Source organism: Chrysoperla carnea, chromosome 1, assembly GCF_905475395.1.
Source record: "Chrysoperla carnea chromosome 1, inChrCarn1.1, whole genome shotgun sequence".
Lineage (NCBI taxonomy): Eukaryota > Metazoa > Arthropoda > Insecta > Neuroptera > Chrysopidae > Chrysoperla > Chrysoperla carnea.
Genome location: NC_058337.1, coordinates 4481693 through 4502804, shown reverse-complemented (window position 1 = coordinate 4502804; position 21112 = coordinate 4481693). Strand labels below are relative to the sequence as shown.

The 21112-nt window shown below is 29.6% G+C and overlaps 1 protein-coding gene across 2 annotated transcripts in view; it reads right to left on the bottom strand.

Moving 5' to 3' along the window:
* Positions 1-2258: 2258 nt before the first annotated feature.
* Positions 2259-21112, bottom strand: part of LOC123290563 (zinc finger protein Gfi-1-like) — a 125037-nt gene continuing 106183 nt past the window's right edge. For both annotated transcript variants that reach the window (XM_044870796.1, XM_044870797.1), the window contains exon 5: positions 2259-2820. In XM_044870796.1, coding sequence (XP_044726731.1) covers positions 2624-2820 — 197 coding nt within the window. In that variant the 3' untranslated portion in view covers positions 2259-2623. The remainder of the gene's footprint in view (positions 2821-21112) is intronic.

Genomic DNA, 21112 nt, shown 5'->3' with positions numbered 1-21112 from the left:
AATTTTGGAAAATGTTAAATCAAACTTTATGCAATGTTTGTTATTTATTTCTAAAAATAATTAGTCCTAGACTTTATCCAAGCTTTTTCTTTTTTTGAAAATATTTTTCCAATTTTTTTAGCAAACCATGAAAAGTCTAAGCTATTGTTAGACTTTAAGGTTGCCAATAGACGAAAAAGGGAAGTTTTAAGTGGGAAACATTTGTTAGATCATGGGTTTGTGTCGTTGAAGCACCCAAATTTCAAAATATCCTTAATAATCTTTATCGCCTTAGAAAGTTAAAAGTTCCAATTACTTTTGAGTTTTTCGGAGTTTTTTCTTAACAAAAAATTAGCAATGAAATTTGATGCATATTGAAATAAATTTTTGTAAAATTAGCTATTGTTTCATTCATTTTAATTGCAGAAGAATCATAATTTTTTTATTATGTAATAACTTTAAAACATAATACAGAAGATCAATATATTATGAGTATATTGAAACTTGATTTTTATAGAGAATACATATAGAGAGGCGTTTATGACACTTTGTGGAATGTGTGACACATAAAAGTGAGCTAAAAATTAGTTTTCAATCAATTCATGGACATTTTGCAAAGTGGTCCTTAAAAAATACATCAGTAGAAATTAATCGTTAGAAATGTTTACTTATAGTAGTGAATCAATTATACCAAAAATAGGGGAACTGCGAGTAGATACATTCTTGTATTGAAACGTCTACGTTAAAAAATTTCCTGAAAGGGCTAACCCTTTTTGCGGAAGTTGTCCATAATGCTCCATTGCAAAAAGTAACAATATGAACGATTTTAAAACACAAAAATTGTGTTCAACTAAAAAAATACGTCAATTTCATCCAAATTTGTTTTGACTATGAATACAATTTGACCTCTTTTGCAGAGTTTTGTATTTCCACTGCTGAAAATTCAAAGAGTACTTTTTTGTGGACCACTTAGTGTAAAAGTGTAGGATTTTTTTTAAATTACAGATAATTTTGTAAAAATTTAAAACATAAATTTATGGCAATATAAAAATAACAGATTAGATTTCTGCTAAATCAGTATATATGCGATGATAATTTTTGGAAATTTGTGCGTGGATTCAATATTATTACAAAATATATGTCCTTGTCCGAAAAAAGATTTGAGATTTTGAAATGATTGAAAAGAAATTTACACCTTTCAAAATATTCTATATTATAAATTGCGCCCTTTTGTAGCCTCGCACTATCCCTAAGGCAAAAATCGTCTCTGATAATTATTCTAAAAACTCATTAATACTTCCATCTGAAAGCTTAGGTACTTATAGAAGAAGTCATTTTGAAAAAATTTTACTTTCTAAGATAAAAGCAAGTGGTTTTCGTTCAACGCACTAATTTCAATCATACAAATGTTTCTTTCTAGAATCATCTGAAATTGTCAATTTATTAGTTCTAGACATTTTTTCCCAAGATAAAAGCTATTCAAAGATTGACATGAAGATGAAAAATCAAATTTTGAAATTGGGGTTCGTTTTGTGGTTTAATTGAAATAGAAGCTTTCTGAAGCATAACGTAATGGTTGATTAAGTTATTCTTGTACTTTTTGGGAATATCGTAATGAAACTTTGGCTGATATTCTTGGATATCGATTTCAGTTTTTTAAACATTATTTTCAGTTTTTAAAAGTGAATTTTTGAAATTCTTTTTTCAGATTCGCCCTTGAAACCATTGATTTCGATGTATCTTTTATATTGTACCTACATTTAGCTTTCGTCATCAGGTTTCTTCTCGAAGACGAGTGACCCTAAATAACATAGATGTAAGATTTACATGTCTAAGTATCTTACTTAATAACATCACTATTGTAGTTCAAATTCTAATTTTGAGTCGAATTTGAATTCTGTAGTCCGAATTCGAACTGACTCCTTCAACAGTATAAAAAAAATGGTAGTAAGCAAATATTTCCTTTGTACAAGATAATATTTGCTTTCTATGATTTAATTTTTAAACAGTCAAATATTTATTATCTTCAATTAAGTAATTTATTCGTTGACTCAGCAAATATTTACTTGTTATAAGCACATCAGTAGCCAAGTAAAAAAATTACTTCAATCCAGTAATCTTTTTTACTATGGAGTACCTAGACACATAAATCCCTTTTGTGTTCTCCTAGTAATTCGTCCCCTGGAAAAATAACGCTTTTGGTGACGGATTACAAAAACACAAATGAAGTTACAACGAATCATGAAAAAAAGAATTTCAATCGAAATAAATTTTAATGATGTGATGTCATACCACCCGTATACCACATGGTAGACATTGCCGCTGCCGATGGAATACCCATATTATTAGAAACACTACGCAACAATTGCGATGCAGGTATTGTTGTACTACTATTATTATTAATAACACTTGATGGAAAATTTTCATTGTTTGTACTATTATTAGATGTTGATAACGTTCGTGACGTGATTGTTGTTGATGATGTAACGGCTGTTGGTATTCGTGATTGTTGTAAATTACTACTATGATGACTTGATTGTATTAAATGATGCGGGGGAATCCCCGACGGTAGTACCACCCCCGTAGTAGTTGATGCACTAGTGCTGCCACCACCACCACTAACAACACCACTATTTAGTTGGCACTACGTAGACACCATGGGTCGTAGCTCGGTATGTTGTGTTTCTTTATGACGACGTAAATCAACTTTCCGTTGAAATGCTCTGCCACATAGATCACATGCAAATGGTTTAAATCCAGTATGTTTCCTTGAATGTGTGATGAGGTTTGAACTTTGTGAGAATGCTTTACCACATACTTGACACTTGTGTGGTTTTTCCCCTGGAACAAGTTAAAACAATACATTATTATATTATACATATTTTCGTTGTAAACAATAACTGGGTTGTAAACAGTACTTTTCGTTGTATGATGATGATAATATTATTAAATTTTCACACTTTGTGTGAATGTGTTTACATATGTAAGTTTTGGTTTGTGTATATATTTAATTGTTGTAAATTGTTTACAGTCAACATTGTTTACAGGCTAATACATGAAGGTTATAAGAAGGAGAACGATAACTATAGAAAATATTGTCCCCGAAATATGGATAAAATAAGTGAGGCGCTGCGACCGCTAAGTAGTATCAATAAAAGCGGGCTGTTGTGCGCTAATTTGAAATGATATATCAATTTGTACATTATTACTTGTACTCATAAACAGCTAACTTCGCAGATACTACTTCTTGATGACAGCGCGGCTGGTGGCTGAAAAATGAACTATAAATTATACAAATTTTCAGGGACAGACGCGCTAATGTTTTAACACGTAGCGATCGTTCTCCTTCTTTATAACCTTCATGGGCGAAAAATAAAGAATTTAAATCAATAAGAAGTATAAAATAAAGTCGCTTCGATCCGCCTGGCTGTCCCTATATCCACATGTATGCTTAGATCTTTAAAACTACGCAACGGATTTTAATGCGGGATTTTCTAATAGATAGAATGATTCAAGAGGGACGTTCTTATGTATAATACATGCATAATATAGTAGACTGATAATTTTCGAGGTTAAACGAAATTTTGAACAAAAGGAGGGTAAGTGACAGCATATGAGGTGAAGGTTTTAACACAATATTCCTTGTATTTAAAATTGAAGTTTCCCGGCAAAGTGGGTATTTCACAGCTATAGTTCTAAATAAATCAAACTAGATTTTTGGAACAATGTTCCTTATCGCACGTTCTGATTTGTTTGCGGGTCAGAAGATAAACATAGAAAAGTGTAACATAAAAAAGGACACAAAAAAGCGACCATTTTCATCTAGGTCATTCAAGATGCTAAAATATTTTTATAATTTGACAATTTGTATTTTTTGTCTACATTTTATTATACCATGCATATATGTAATATGCAAGGTATACTAAGTTTAGTCCTAAGTTTGTAACGCTTAAAAATATTGATGCTATGAACAAAATTTTGGTATAGATGTTCATAAAATGACATAATTAGTCCATTTCCGGTTGAGCAACATAGGTCAATTGGGTCTTGCCCCATGTATATTGTAAACCGTTAGAGATAGATCAAAAGTTGAAATTTCAAAAATGTTCCTTATCAAAAGATAAAAGACTTTTGTTAGAAATATTTTTTCGTAAACATCACTGTTTACTCGTGAAGGCGCAAATTAGGCGTAAATTGTATAGTAGGTATTACATAAATTGTATATGTATGTGCAATGTGGTAATCAACACTATTTATGCATGGTATTTCAACAATTAAATCAGTCAATTGTTTGTTTTCACTTGTTTTAAAAAATGAGTTTGATACACATATTGGGTTGACTACAAAATCAGAAGTTTTTCCAACTAATACTAAAACTAATTCATATAGGGTTGTGAGTAAAAGTAGCTATAAAATTAATTTTTTTTCGAAAAGTAATTGCTACATTTATAATGTACGAAGATACGAAAGGAACATAGTTTCTACCAGATTTCCCACGATAATTCTCGTTCTTTTGGATTTTCGAATTTAGAAAATTGTTAGTCTGGCTCAAGACCCAATAAATGAAACTAAGAATTACTGATTTTGAAAGTTTTACTGTATTGTAGTGATTCATTTAAAATGTATGTTATTTAACACAGAAAACAGATTGTTTTATTGTTAAATCTGGTATTTGTTGTTAGTTCATGTTATTATTTAAAACACATAAACCCTAAAATACATAATAATAATATACGTACATACAACATAAATACATAAAATACATTCATTGGTTTTATGTTTATTATGTTGTGTGAAAATTTTGTTTTTCATTCTAAAATGATAAATATTTTCAAATGGAATTTGAAACTAAACACAAGTTCTATCAAAATAGATTGAATTTCTAAACAAAATATTGTCTATTTTTGAATCTGTCATAAATTGATTGCACTGAATTGAAAAAACATCAAAAATCCTCAACGAAATCAATGGAAGTTAGAAATGTGGATTAGGATTATTTCGGTTTAGAAAGATACTTCATTTTGTATTTTCAAATACGAAGAATACTCAATAATTTCTTTTCGAGAAAAGTGAAGTTCCAAACGTTCATCCAAAACTGAAATTGTAATAACAATCTCGACCAATAACGGTCCTATGCCCGTAGCATACTTTATATTAACACTTTAGAAGGAAATGCAATTCCAGAAAAGGTAATACAAGGGTGTGGACAATCCATTCGGGAGAATCATTTAATTGTATTTACATTAATCAAGGTGTCCTCCTTCTGTAAGAATTTCGAAGTGGGGAAAGCTCTAGGGATTGCTGTTTTAAATGTCTTATGCCTGAGAAAACATGCGATAATCCTGCCACCGAGTTAACAAATGCAGTATAGAAAGCGATAAAGCGATTCATCGACGAAGTAGAAAGCAAACGTAGAAAAAACGCCGGCCTTAGAAAGTGGTTGATTGAAAGACTCGTTTGGTGGAAGATTCCACGAGAGGTTAATAAATGGAAGTAATTCACCCTCCCGAAAACATCAATCAGGATTTCTTCTTTTTTTAAGAAAATTGGTTTGGATAAAGTACTCTTCATTCCTATTTTAAATGTATAAAGCCTGAGAAGACTTCAAATGATCCTACCGCTGAGCTTACAGCTGAAGGAAAAAGGCAACAACCAAGCAATCCAGTTATGAAGCAGAAATTATTCGCAGAGAGACGTCGACGCTAGAAGGTGATTGATTGAAAGGTTCGCTTGAAGGATTGAAAGCAATTCAAACTCTCTAACAACATGGGATATATGATGTTTTATTTTTTTGAGAATCATACCGGGATTTATTGCTCCAACCAGGATAGATTTGTTCGCTCAACAAAATTCAGAACAAAATGATTCCATAAAGTTTCGAGATATGCGACACTTTTTATTTCCCAACATTTCACAAACTCTCTTTAAATAATAACATCATAATAAAAGCAACAACGAAAAAAAAAGGTTATCAATTTTAATTTATAGACAATAAAAAATAAAAACGAAGCACAAAGCTCTTCAAAATAACAATATACAAAGTCAGATTAGTTATTTACCTAAGAAACATGAAAGCTTTTTTTACTATCTACATATATCTCTGCTACCATCATAAATATAAAAGTGTATTGTTCTATATGAAGCTACTACGAGCTTTATACAAGCAAAAAAAAGCTCTCATATATATATACACACACAGAGACATACCAAACCTCCCTTTACAATAAATATTCACTCATTTATAAGAGTTGTAGTCACTATAGCAACCAGAGAAGAGACAAGAGCTTTATATATGTGATGGTAAGCATAGTGAATATAGTTACTATTGTATTGTGTACACACATGCAGAGAGAAAGCTCACCTAAATAGCAGGCGGAGCTTATATAGAAAACGAATCACGGCTGAGATATAAATGACGTGACTGGCAGTTAACAAGCAAACGATTGAAATCGATAACTCCCGATTTCATTCAACATTCTATTCTGTAACGTTATGTATAGTAAAGCACTTAACATTGAACTTTATACGAGTTTGAATTTTTTACAGTGATTGGTGAAGAAAATGGGATAGTAAAAATTAAATAAAATGCTCGACAGCTCTATTGCTCGTCGAAGTTTTTTGGTAGATTTAATACCGCAAGGATTTCTGAGGAGACCTCACCTTAGAAATAAGAAGGGGTGTATGACTTAATTTAACTGTCCATTCAAACAAGAAATTCCTGTAAATATATGAATAAATTTCATCTCGAAAACGTCGTTCACGATTTGATGAAATTTCAGATACAAATAGTATTAATCATGAGAAATTTAATTTGAGTGTGACATCCCTGAAGAAACGAGAAAAATAGAGAAAGCGCGAAAAACAAAATAAGTCTCTATGCAAGTCAAAGTACCATGAAGAAAGCACTTGTAAATCAAATAGTATTTCTAATTGACTGGCTTATTTCTAATTGAATGGCTTCCCGAAACTGAAAGTTTGTTGAAATGTCTATGATAATGCTTGGTCGCAAAACGAGCAAAGCTCGGTTGTATATTAATCTATTCGGTATAGAATTAGCAAAAATGAAACAACAGAGCATTCAAATCACCAAAAATGAAACAACAGAGCATTCAAATCAGGAAATTTTAATTGCTTCTGACGGAAATCTGGCAGGTATCCCGAGGAAATACCCTAAATACTATTATAAGAGACTAAGTGGCTTAGCGAGTTAGAGCGCAATCGACTTTAACTGTTTGACTACTTTGTGACCTAGACCTAGGTTGTGGGTTCGAATCCAGGCAGCGGCAATCTGATCATTTACATTTGTTTCAATTTTGGTGTCTCTCAAAGTATAAAAAAAGCTACTATTTATCAGTAAAAAGACCTATACATGTATATAACCGTACAATATGGATGTGTGTGTATATGTATGTAATAGATATCGAAACTGAGCTTTGTGTGAGCTTTGGTTGTGTTTCAATTCGACGAACACACCAACGATATCACACCATTATTGTAACTGATTTGAAAATCATTAACAGATCTTTCAGATTCATCACCATTAAACACATTTTTAACGATTACGTACGTATCTCTTTCTTTATTTTTATATTATTTGTTTTTAAGTATACGTAAAACGTACAGATACAGGAGCTTTGATACAATGATTATTTATTTATTTACTTATTTTTATTTTTATTATTCTTATTTTTATTTTATGTCTAGTTAAACGCTGCTACACTGTAAAAACAATTACCGGATTGAAGTAATCGTGTTTACTTGGCTGTTGATGTTCTTATAATAAGTAAATATTTCTTGAGTCAACGATCTTACAGAATTGTAAAAAAAAATTGGTTTTTTGCACGGTACATGCATATAATCCTGCTTTGTAGTCAAATAATGTGTTATTTTTAGCTTTACAATAATACGCGACTTAGCAAAAATGTATAATATATTGTGTGCAAGTGCTGCTTATAAATTTGATAATATAGATATCTTTCTTCAATCATCAATATTCTATAACTATAGTCGTGTCTGTTCATCAAATGGATCTTCGATGAACTCATAATTAAATTAAACTTTTGTTTTGATATCATCGATAACCTTATATTTTTATGGTATTATTATAAACTACAAGATTGTCTAAATATTTTAGATAGTTTTGTATCACACTCTCTAGATTTTTTGATATAGAAATATCCAATCGAAAAAGATAACCTATATAATTCATCATTTTTTCAGCCAATTTTGAACAATAAAATAATAATAAAAAGCTCGATGACCTAAGAATTTTTTGTGATTTTTGCAAACTTTGTTAATCAAAAAATGTATTTATATAAAGTTTTATTGATTCCTAAAATTATTCCTCGTTTAAATAAAAATATATTATTTTGTTCTTTTAAGATGTTCCAAAACATTGAGAAGAAAAAAACCTGATTTTTATGACCCATTGTTTTTATGCCAAAGTTTTTTCAACAGTGTTAAATATACCCATTCTATTTACATAAAGAGTAGCCATAGCACAAATTAGTTAGTGCCACTGTCGCCGCGCTCAATGAATTATAAAGAATGGATTTAATGCTTACGGATTTGAATTTCAACATAACAAATTATATAATTTCAAATTATTATTAATATTTTGATCACTTAAAATTTGTTATAACCGTATTTTAATCACATGATTTCAATTTATTTATTAAACAATATTCATTTTTCACAGCTGCATCGATTGATCATAATTTCGATTTAAAACATAAAAAACATAATTAACTGTTATTTTCAAATGATATATGTGGTCAGAAATTTTTCGAATTATGCATTTTTCAGATTTTTCATCGCAAGAGTAAAAGTGTAAGTAAAAAAACATTAACTTTGAAAAGTCGGGATTTCTCGTGTACTTTTTTTATGATTTATTTGTATTATAATTTTTATTGAAAGCATTCTTACTAGTACATAACCTATAAGTATATTTCCAAATAAAATCGCCATTTTTAATATGTAAAGAATTAATTGAATAAATATTTACAATGTAATTATTGAATATGATTACGATTATTTTGGTTTTTGTTCTAAAATTATTCACTAATTCAAATTTGTAAATTAAAGAATATTATTTCTTGCATGTGCAGAACGCATGAGTGAATATAGATTATTGAACGGATGCCGCGAGCATAACGAGGGTTGTGGGTTCGATTCCCATCTTGGTTATAAATACTTTTCAAGAATATCATGGGTTCGATTCCATTTTCATGGGTACATTTATTTTTTGCAAACATAAAACATTAGAAGATATTATCAGCGTAACCATTATCACCCTTTAATTGCTCGCGTTAATTTTCTGTTCTAAAATTTTCAAATAATAATATACCACTCAATAAATGATACTTTAAAACATTTTCGTCGCATAATAAGAAAATATATCACAAAATTTTAATGGTCCTTTAAAGATAATAATAATGATTTCATATCCAAATATGCATACATACACATCCAAGGTTCTCAGGTGTTTTACGGCAAAGAAAAAGGGGTAAAGCAAAATATTTATTATTATATACACAAATTTAATGTTAAATAAATATTAACCCTTAAAACTAAAACGAATGGCATAATATTTCATATGAAAATCATTGAAAATAATATCAATGCTTTATACATTTTAATGTTCTGTATAATATAGTTCAATGAAATTGTACCACACAGAATAAAACAAGAGGAAGAGGAGAGAACTTCCTGAGTGGCTTCCTTTTGGTGAGTTTATCAAACTTCTCTCTGTGACTTTTTTCGAAAGTGCTGCCTTTTCAAATGATCATGATAACGTCATATTTAATCACGATTGTTGCAGAAGCAGCAACCATGAAGAGGAAGAGTATAGAGTGTCTAGGTCTTGCCATGAGATGATTGACTCATCAGACTTAGATTTTTTGACAACCTCTCTGAGCTGAACTCAGTTGTTGACGTCAAAGCACTCTTGCTCTTCTTAACAACTCTAATTAACAACTCTAAATAATTCTAATGGATTAGTGGCCAGGGATGGGTCAGTCCACTTTTTGGTATCACAACGGACTCTAAGTGTGTCTCACTCTCAGAACAGTCACTCTAAACTGACCAAACATAATCTTAAATTCATTCCACAAAATCATATATAGTCCTTCGAGCCGGAGTTCAGAAATTATCCAATATTTAAAAATATACATATTCTTAACTGTTTTGTTCAGTAGGCTCCATGTATATTTCATCGCAAGAAGGACAGTTCAAGTTATTCTACATGTGTGTACTTTTTATATGGTGCTTTATACATATAATCTAGAACCATATAATAATATATATTCAATGATGATACTGAATGAAAAATGATGACTTTATATATAAATATATATACAACAAGAAACCATTATATTTTGAATTATTTAGTTATAAGTGTAATTTACTAGGACCATTAAAACAATAAACTTTTTTTTAGAAAATATACAATAAAAAGAAAATCTATGGTTATTGTTTATTTTAAGATGTTAGTATATGAAACATATAAAAATCATTTATATATTAAAACAATAACAATTGTATTAAAACAAGTAAGGCGTTAATAATTGAGACTTGAGAATTTTATTTTATAACAGAGAATGCATTTGTTGTAATACTTTTTATGCTTCATTTAATGGAATGCAATTACACCGAATATCACATACTTTCATAAAAATTCGAAAAATTAGGCTTTTTAATCCGTCAGCACTCGCGTCAACCATTCGGTAATCTTTAAGAGATTGGTGGGCGCGTTCTTCATATGCATCAAGCTAATTAACAAGTGAAATTTACGAAATTTAAAAAACTCCCGATAAATTTTTCGAGCACGAAACTCTGAACTCGCACTTGAAACATATCTAAGAACACTCTCAATTAAATTGCCTTTTTCCAGATTTCAAATTGGTAGCAATTGAAGAATTGACACAAGATTTACACACATGGTAAAAAATTACGAGATATAAATATAAATAATTTGTTTTTATTCTGGTAAATAAAAATAAATAATGGAAAATGATGAAATAATCGAAGCAAGTTTATGGTATAATAAAAGAAATTTATTGCTAAAATATTTTTCAGCTTAAATGTATTGTTTTTGTGTATGAGATTTATTGTGCACTTTAGAACAGTTACAAAGATTTGAAATTGGATTTTTATTGATGAAATTTTTTTGATATCATATCCCAACAATTAAATTGCTATAAATTCATTAAATTTTTAACAATCTTCGATCATTGCTATCCAAATTTCAACGATAATTTTAGCTGCAAATATGCGTATTGTGTTAATCAATCAAAACATTTTTATCTCATTTTTCGTTCCAAATACTCTTTGTTTTTTTAACTTGTCCATTCGCAAAGTAACATATAATCCTTCGGACGTGAAAGACAAGTGTGGTTTAATAACACTCTTAAACTTTTTAAGATTTTTCTAGTCTCCAAAAGATTAAAGAACGCAGAAGATGAGTATTTTCATATTTTATATATTTTACTTAAATGAACAAATAAACAATCTATTTACAATAAATAATCTGGTCCTTCGAGCCGGATTTTTAAAAATATAGAAGATTAGTTAGATATAATATTGTTTCAAATAGACTTCGATTCTTTTTACTTTTTCCTACGCAAAATAACGTATCGTCCTTCAAGCCCGTAGTTTTTACTTAAATTCCTGAGGGGAAAAAACTTAACTTTAACCAGAGATCTAATTATCTACCTTAGTCTAATTTAATAAATCTCTTCTAATTAACAATGTTTTTTTTGGTCCTTCAAGCCGGATTTTTATAGATAAGTGAAGATATAATTTTGTCCAATGTTTAATTTGTTGATCAACACATTTTTTTCTCAATTGAAATATATATCTCGTACAATCAATAAATCAAAAGTCGTAAAAAACTTTGTAAATAATATTTTGATATAAGATTTTTATTTCTTTCGTCCAGAAAACAGATGTTATAGATATAGATATATATATAATATGTGTGTCTGAGTTTGTATGTGCTCGAAACTGATATAGAAAGATATAGAAATGATATAGAAAAAAAAGAGTAAAAATAAAATCAGTTAAGTGTGAAATAAATATTTTTTATCAAAATGGTTTCGTTTTATTGAAATCGAAAAAAAATTGAAGATTTGTATAGGATTTATTTGAAAGAAAAAACTTTTTTTAGCACTTGACGTCGAAATACCATTTTGTATTATTCAAGATTTAAATTAGACGTATATAATTTTATACTCTTAAGAGGAAATCTCTTTTCTAAGTTAGGAGAAGAAATTTCCTAGAACAGCTATTAGAATGAAAAATAATGAGCTGAATTCACAGGTTTGCCTTAAAAAAACGATGAGAAGTGAGGTTGGTCTACCTGAGAATTTCTTACTCAATCAATTATTGATTAGACACTAATGAACCTCAGGCCACGAAAATCTACAAATCAAAAAAGGGTTTCTAAAGAGTTTTTTCAATTCTTTTTTTGCGTATTCATCTCACATACCCTAAAAATGTCTTCTTTAAAGGATGAAATCTTTATTATTTTTGAAACCTTTCCCTGACAGTTAAAATTCAAAAAAACCTTACACTGCTAGCTGTTAAACTGTCATTGCTATTTAATTGCAAAATAGCCAGTGTTCGCTAATATAATTTCTACAAAGTCGTTGAACACTTAATTTCGATAGTGTTTTTTCTTTGCAAATTCCATGGTTACAGAATCCTTATTATTATCGAAAATGTTTAGAAGAATAAACGTACAGCATATACACTAAAGTCCAACACGAAGAAAATGTCAAATCAGCTATAAATTTTATAAGTCCATTGGGAGTGTTAAGAGATTGCGATTTTTTTCAGTTATAGTCGCTACGCGTCATGCTGTGATTACAGACATTATGTGAACGGAATTATTAAATATCTGTAAAAGTTCTGTTCTGTTGTAGGTACTCATATATACTTTCATTCATATCATAGACACTATATCATATACTAAAAGTATATACAATGAAAGAAACAGATATAAGTTTTATCTCTTTTTGAATCGAATATCGTCTATAGTTTGATTTTGTGTATCTCAAGAATATTTCGGATATAACTGAATCATAATATTAGTTCAAACTTGGATCTCCAAGCATAGAAATCAAAATTAAGCCAAGATATTGATTCAAACTTGGGTATAAGAAACAAATGCTTAATTTTGTGTCGTTTATCATGTTTTTATCGGGATACCGGGAACTCTATTGATAATCTAATAAATGTAATGTATAGTATGTCATAACGTCTAATGATTACTTCGGTTGCGACAAAACGAGCGGATTTGTCACAACCGAAGCTTAAACAATATTTGAACCTCCCGAAATAAACTATTGGCAATTCTCTCGACTATTATACGAGCAAAAAACATAAATAAAATTAGCAATTTGGTTCATTAGCCTTGGCCAAGGCTTCTATCAGGATAAGCAAATCAATATTTTGTTAATTAGCCTTGATCAAGGCTTAGAAAACCAAGGCTTCAAGTTGTGCTATTAGTAATTTAGTTCGTAATAATTAAAAGAAGATTTGGCTTGTTTTCAGTGGTTCCATTTTAGACTACCAGATGGCAAGATATGTACTCATCATTTTTAAAGGCCAATCGAAATATTCAAATTCAAATCAGGTAATTCCCGTCAACTGGTGGTAAAAATTTGTACTAATTAAAACATGAAGTACACCGCTTTTTCAGTAGTTTCAATTATGAATACAAGGCCACTTTTTAAACGACTTCAAACCAAAAAAAGGAGGTTCTCAATTCGACTGTATTTTTTTTTTTTTTAATGTTTGTTACCTTAGAACTTTTGACTGGGTAAACCGATTTTGATGATTCTTTATCCATTTGAAAGCTGGTACTTCTCGTGTGGTCCCATTTCATTTTAATCTAGTTCTGACAACGACATCCATGAGAAATCCATAAAAGACTTAAATTAGCATTCATTATGCACGACAAGAGGACGAATAACTCAATATCACGTCAACCGATTTCGATGATTCTTTTTTAGTGAAAAATTAGTTAGTGTACTTCAGATTCACTAAAAAGAAAACCGACTTCAAAAGAAAATCTTTTCCAAAACAAATGAATATGCACTAAATAGTAAAAAAATAACACGATAATATAATGTAGTAAAAATTATTGTTTTTTTTTTTTTTTTTTTGGAGTCGTGTCAGCCAAGCTAATGTAGCAAACTGTTCTGTCAGAGTTGTTTCCTTGACTGACACCGACTCCAAAAAAAAAACAATAATTTTTACTACATTATATTATCGTTATTTTTTTACTATTTAGTGCGTATTCATTTGTTTTGGAAAAGATTTTCTTTTGAAGTCGGTTTTCTTTTTGTTAAAAGTTTTTTTTATTTCGTGATTTTTTCATTTATCTTTTCCATTATTCTTTTCTGTTGATTTTATCAATAATTTTAAAAATTTCATTTTTGATAAAAGCTTTTAACATTCTTATTAGAAGATTCTTTCGTACAAAGAATTCCATATCTAGGTGAATGTCAAACTCAATCGATACACGATTTAAAAAAAAAAAACCAGATACTTTTATAATATTTATGATTATAATTTTCCCCAAAAAAAGCACTGTATATGCTTTTATCCTGATTTTATCTCAGCAGTATTATTTATATATGAAATAAAATCATCATGCATTAGTTTAAAATAATTGAAAAGCTTTTAAAAAGATTGAAAATGAATCAAAGCTCTGGTTGGTAGCCTCAATATAGCAAGCACAGCAGGTGTATACTTACTATATGTATGTATGTAATTTATATGTATGAAGTATATATGAAAATATATACGAAATTGATATAAAACAGTTATTTCCTATTTTGTATATATATATATATATAGGTATGGTGAAAATACCTAAACAACCGATTTTATATTGGAAAGGTAATATCATCTATACATGGTAAAAGTACAATCAAAACATAATTTTTTCTCCAGATTTTACTAGAATTTTTATTCAAAACTAGTTATAAACCTTTTATTATACAGACAAAAGACACGAAAATGGGAATTTCTATGAAATTTTGATACCATTTCTTCATTTCTTGCCAAATTTGAAGAGAAAAAAAAGAACGAGAGGTGTCGTGGAACACCCAATGGGAAGTATGTTCCTTTCGTAACGGAACTATGTTCTTTTCGTTGAGGTATTAAGGATGTATGAGCATGACAACAATGTTTGATTTAAAGGCTCAAAATTTGTTTGTAGGTAGTCTTTTACTCAAAGAATATGTGGTTAAAATTTCAGCTTAGGTATCCGTGCAAATTTTTAAGAAAAAAGTCATTAAAAATCGATATAAAATACATTGGCTCTTATGGAGGAATCTCAAAAAACGACATATTTTGGAAGTTTTTGATAATTTTCATTTGGAATGAATGAAAACAAATTTAAAAAAAACTTTTTAATAGAAAGTAAACATATTAGCAATGAATTAGAAAAGAAAAAAACTAAGTGTCGCCGTCCATATAAGGGATGTAAGAGCAGGGTAGATTAAGGGTTGAAATTATTTGTATTTTATTTTCAACTTTGATGATGAATTTTGTTACAACTTCATGAATGTAGACGAAAAATAAAGTCTTGATTTCTTTTCTTTAATATGAAGTTGGACTAAGTGAAAATTCTGAAAATTTTATCTTGGGTAAATGAATTCAAAATTAAGTATATTAACATTGGTCTTATGGGAAAACTGTCGATGAATGAACTGTTTTCATAGATTTCTCCAAAACATACCGGTGAAAATATTCTGCAAAATATGTCAAAAATTAATTCTTTCTGATTTCAAGAAGATAGATAATTATCGAAAATATACCTAATGTCTAAATTCGGTTCTTGGATTCCCTCTCACAATTCAACCATACATGTGAAACACCAAATGTAAAAGTAATATATAAACATCATATAATCTATATATAAATAAAATACAGAATCGGTTTCAGCCATAACTATAGAATCCGGTATCAGCTTATAGCTAGCACACATTTGGTTGCTTGTGTGCTTGTGATGATAAAGTATATTTTTTGATTTGATATGTATGAGATGATTTAAAAACAAATTTTCATATAAATTTACAAATTGGGTTTTGATTTTGATGAGATACTGATATCAATATCAGGGCATATCAGAGTAAAGAGAAGTATTGATTTTAAACCACGAAGAAAAATTATTATGGAAAAGAAATAAAATTTTTTTCTCTATACGCAATATATTCATAATCAATTTTAATTTGAAGGGCAATAAAAGCAATTATTGTAACAACACGTGCTGGTAATTTAAGACAACACCAAAAAAATCACATATCTAACTCTGTTTTTACTTTAATTCAAAAGCGCTACTCAGATTAAACTTGTAATATTTACTTGACACAAATATGTAAGTATTTTTTTTTTAATTAAAAAAAAAATTTCTTAAATTTGGCTTTAAAAACTTTTTATAGCTTCATTTCAAGTAGAAATATTCTTTTCGTCTCGTCATTATAACATATTCAGTTAGATTACGCATAAAGTAGAAATTAAGTCATACAAGTGAAAACAAACAATTGACTGAGTTAATTGTTGAAATACCATGCATAGTCAGTGTTGATTTCTTTATCACATAACACATACAAACATGTGACACATACATAACTGATAATCAAGTATAGTACATATTATAAAATTTCTGCCTAATTGGCGCCCTCACGGGTAAACAGTGAAGTTTGTTTAATTTTTGATAAGGAACATTTTTTACATTTAAACTTTTGTTCTATCTCTAACGGTTTACAAGATGGGTCCTACGGACCCAAGACCCAATTGACCTATGATGCTCATTTACGAACTTGACCTCACTTATTACGTTCTGAGTACGCTGTAAAAATTTCAGCTCGATATCTTTTTTCAATTATCATGTCCACAGACGGACGGACAGCCGGAAATGGACTAATTAGGTGATTTTATGAACACCTATGACAAAATTTTTTTCCTAGCATCATTATTTTTAAGCGTTACAAACTTGGGACTAAACTTGATATACTATCTATATTTCATATATACATGGTATAACAAGATAACTAATTTTAAACGGCTTACTTGTGACTACTTTTAAGAACGTTTTTTTTACCAAATTTGTATACTATATTCAAGTAATTTTTTCTATCGGAGTAATCTGTCATTCGATTAAAATGCTGAAAGAAAACTTTAGCTTGACACACTTTGGAATGAATATATAGTTAAGTAGTATATTTTGAAAAAACAATAAATATAAAAAATCATCCCATATATTTAATAATGGTTATTGCAGATTTGCTAACAGAGACTAACAGAAATTTTATGTTTTTAACACGATTTACGATTATTACTTTACTAAATGACAACACTAAACATTCTACATACTACCACTCACAATTTATACATAAAGGATGCTTCAAAAATTGGTTACCACAATTTTAAATGATTAGAGTCAGTTTCGATGTATTATAATTCAATATATCATTGTTATAGATACAGTTTATTACATATCTCATTAAGGTCGTCGAACTCAAAGCGCTATCAAACTGTACAGTGCCATCGCAACTCGTCAAGGAGACTAGAAACAGTCTAAACAACCTGGCGAGGCACAATAAATTCGATAATACCTGAATCCCCAGACACTCGGGTTGGAACGGTAATGAGAGAGCAGACAAGCTGGCCAAACTGGGAACCACCATGGCTCCCACTCAAGAAAAGGTTGCGAGGATGCCATACCAAGAAGGTCTTAACAGATTAGGAGATAATCTGAAAAACCAACAATTAAAGGACAGGATTAACTAAGAGGGAGATCAAATCACAAAAGCCTGTTGGGTGAAAGAAACTCGCTCGGTAACAGAGCCGAAGAGATTTTGAAACTAAACAGAGCTGATATTAGAGTCATCGTAGAGTTACTCACAGGGCATGATAACCAGAACAAGTTCCAACATCAGATTGGAAAAAGACAATCTCCCGCGTGTGACAGATGCGGAGAAAATTCAGAAGAAACATCGGTCCACTTTCTCTGTTACTGCCCGGCGCTCGTACAGCAGCGAAGGAAATGGTTTGGTCCGGCCATAGTCGAACCAGAAGAAATTAGGAAACTCAGCGCTAGGCAGATCCTGGGTTTCAGTACATTAGTTGGTTATAATAGCCACTGAAAAGCGTAGCGGGGATAGAGTACAAGGGTCTATTTGGCAAGGTGCTCTGAACCATTCCCATACCCATACCCAAGGTCGTCGAAAAGACTGAGCAAGTGCATGAATTATCCGCGTGTTAAAAACACAGAATAGATTTACATTTAGCTAAATAACGAATTTCAATGGCAACGTAATCATCGTCAGTAGCTAAATTTATTCATACACATTACAAACATTCTTTACAAGCTTTTTAAAGACATTTAGCAAAATGTTAGTCTATTGTATGCTTTTTAATTATATTTTTTAGTAGAATTTACTAGGTAAGTCTCAACTCGAAGTATGAAAAATTCATTCTTTTAGGTATCGCTAGTTTATTATTAGTAAAATCGAAACTTCACTACAATTTATCGCTGAACAATATTTTCGTTAACTTCAATATCTACAAATATATTTACAAATAAAATGTTTAATGAATACCTCTCCTTTTGAGACTTTCTGTACAGATAAAACATTACTTTTGATATTAATCCGACAACTTAGTAGCAGATTTTCATCGTGAAATAACACCGATATTTCTTTCCTCTTTTTAAAACATAATTAACAACTATACGATATATACACTCCTGGAATATATATACTTCTATCCTTATCTAAGTGTAACATTACGGTGATTTCCTTAAAACTTATTTATTTGTTAGTATATCTTTTGTCTTTGTTTAATATAGTTAGGTCATTATCAAACAATTTACTATATATATATCCTGTATATATACATGGGATATAACTGTTAACGCCTTCCAGATTACACCTGGTTCATTCCCAGAGAATATATATACACACAAAAAATAAAACCTTAACGTAAGACATTCATTTAGTAGAGTTCCTCATATGATGTTTTATCAACATATCTTTGGTAATTGTTAAAATGAGATAAATAGATAGAGTTTATATAAGATTTAACTTCTGTTTTCTTTATTTTATATATATACATATATGAGAGTTAAAGTTGGAAAAATCTTTACAATTCTCGTTTATGTATGTCCTTACTTCAGGAGTTGAAGATTTATATGATACACAGGAGTTTTTAGAGGATATTGATACAGTTCCTTTAGTATAAAAATCGGGAAAACCTCGTAATGAGAGATTGAAAGATGAATTTTCGTAAATAGCCTAATTTTATCGTTTTAAAAGTTTTCTCAAGAGTCTCCTGAAATCTCGTGTCTGCGTCGTCAAAGTTATTCAAGGTCAAAGATTAAAAAAAATCAGTTTTTCCCGACTATCTCGGTTTTTATTGCTCCAATGGTGTTAATTGTAGAGCTTTAGATTTGCGACAAATTTTATTTAAAACATTTTTGTATACGATCAACCGTTTTGGAGAAAGAGGGCGGTTGTCGCCATAACTGAATGTTACTCACTGATTGATCTATACAAATGCTAAAAGACTGATAGACATGCTAGAAAGATGCGGTTTTCAGCATTTGACGCAGAATTGCTTGAAATCTGCGAAAAAAAATGGAAACCATCAATTTTTTCATTCAAATCTCGAAAAATCGAAATTACGGGTTGAAAAGAAAAAAATTGAAGTTTACCGAGTTTTTTTCGAGAACGGCAAAAGAAAGGTTTATACGAAAATTCAGCTTATTATCTTTCAATTCGATGCTGCCTGATAGTCGAGATCAAGTATATAATTTCAGGTTGGTAAAAGTTTTGCAAAAGCAAGAAAGTATCGAGCAAAAACTCAATACTATGAAGTGATTTTTCTGGGTGAAAATTAAGCAGATGCGAGAAATATCTTTGATTTCAAGCTATAAACTCGAAAATTCTAGTTTAACTTTTAAACATTTTTAGAAAATCAAAATTTATTAAAATGGATGCAGCTTTTCTTGAAACGCTGTGTATAAAAACGAGTTTTTTTCTGAGTAGTTTGTGAAAATGGTTTTTGTTAAAATGCCATTAGGATATCATAGTGAAAAATATACCTAACATTTGAAATCATTATGGTCTAAAGATTTTCTTCGAAAAAAAAAAAAAAACGAAAGATTGTTGTTATTTCATGTTTTGGACACCAAAAACTATTTTGATTTTCGTGTCTTATTTGAAAGTTACCATCGAAAAATATTTTTTAAAAACTAACACATCTTAAAATTTATTTGGGTCCGAAAAATAAACGTTAAATAAAAAGAAATTTAGGTCAACAAAAGACGATAATTGAAAGGAAATACCATCTATTTTTTATGAAAAATTTATCGAATTTAGAACAAATTTTAAAATGTTTTACAAGTAATAAAGTTTATAGAAAATTAAATAGATAACTAAAAAATTTCGACCAAAAGTTTTGAAACAGATATACGCACAGGCGAGAGACGTCTAGATACGATTTACAAATTTATTTTACCTATTCGATTAAAAAAGGAAAATTAATTTTTATATTAGAAAATAGTCTATCGATAAAATCGTTAAATTCATACATACAAATTAAAAATGTCGCGACTAATAGAAAAAATATTGCAATATATTGAGTTATTTAATTTTGTAATTAAAAATTTTTAATGAAAAATTTCAAATATCGTGGCAATTAAAAATATTGTGGGTAGAAGGAAATATCAATAATAATTTTTTTGGGATATTATATAAAATTCATATTTCTTTTAAAAATATAATTAATCGTAATTAAATGATTTATTACGGTGATAAACCGTGGATAAGCAATCGTGTACATCCAAAATGATGATCAATTTGATAACTATATTTTTTGGGCAAACCTGCGTTGGTCTTTCTAAATTGGTTACGCTCTAAAATTTCAAACAAATTTCGAAAGACTTAACGCATCATTACACTCTGATGAATATTCGACGGCTGGTTAACCGAAATTTGCTCCTGAGTGGTTTTGCGAAAGGTTATTTTAATTTCAGTTTAAAGTCAATTTTTCTTGATAGCTCTAATTTTTTGCCCACGAGTGTCTGGAAAAGCGCAAGTTTCACAATGCTGCAATT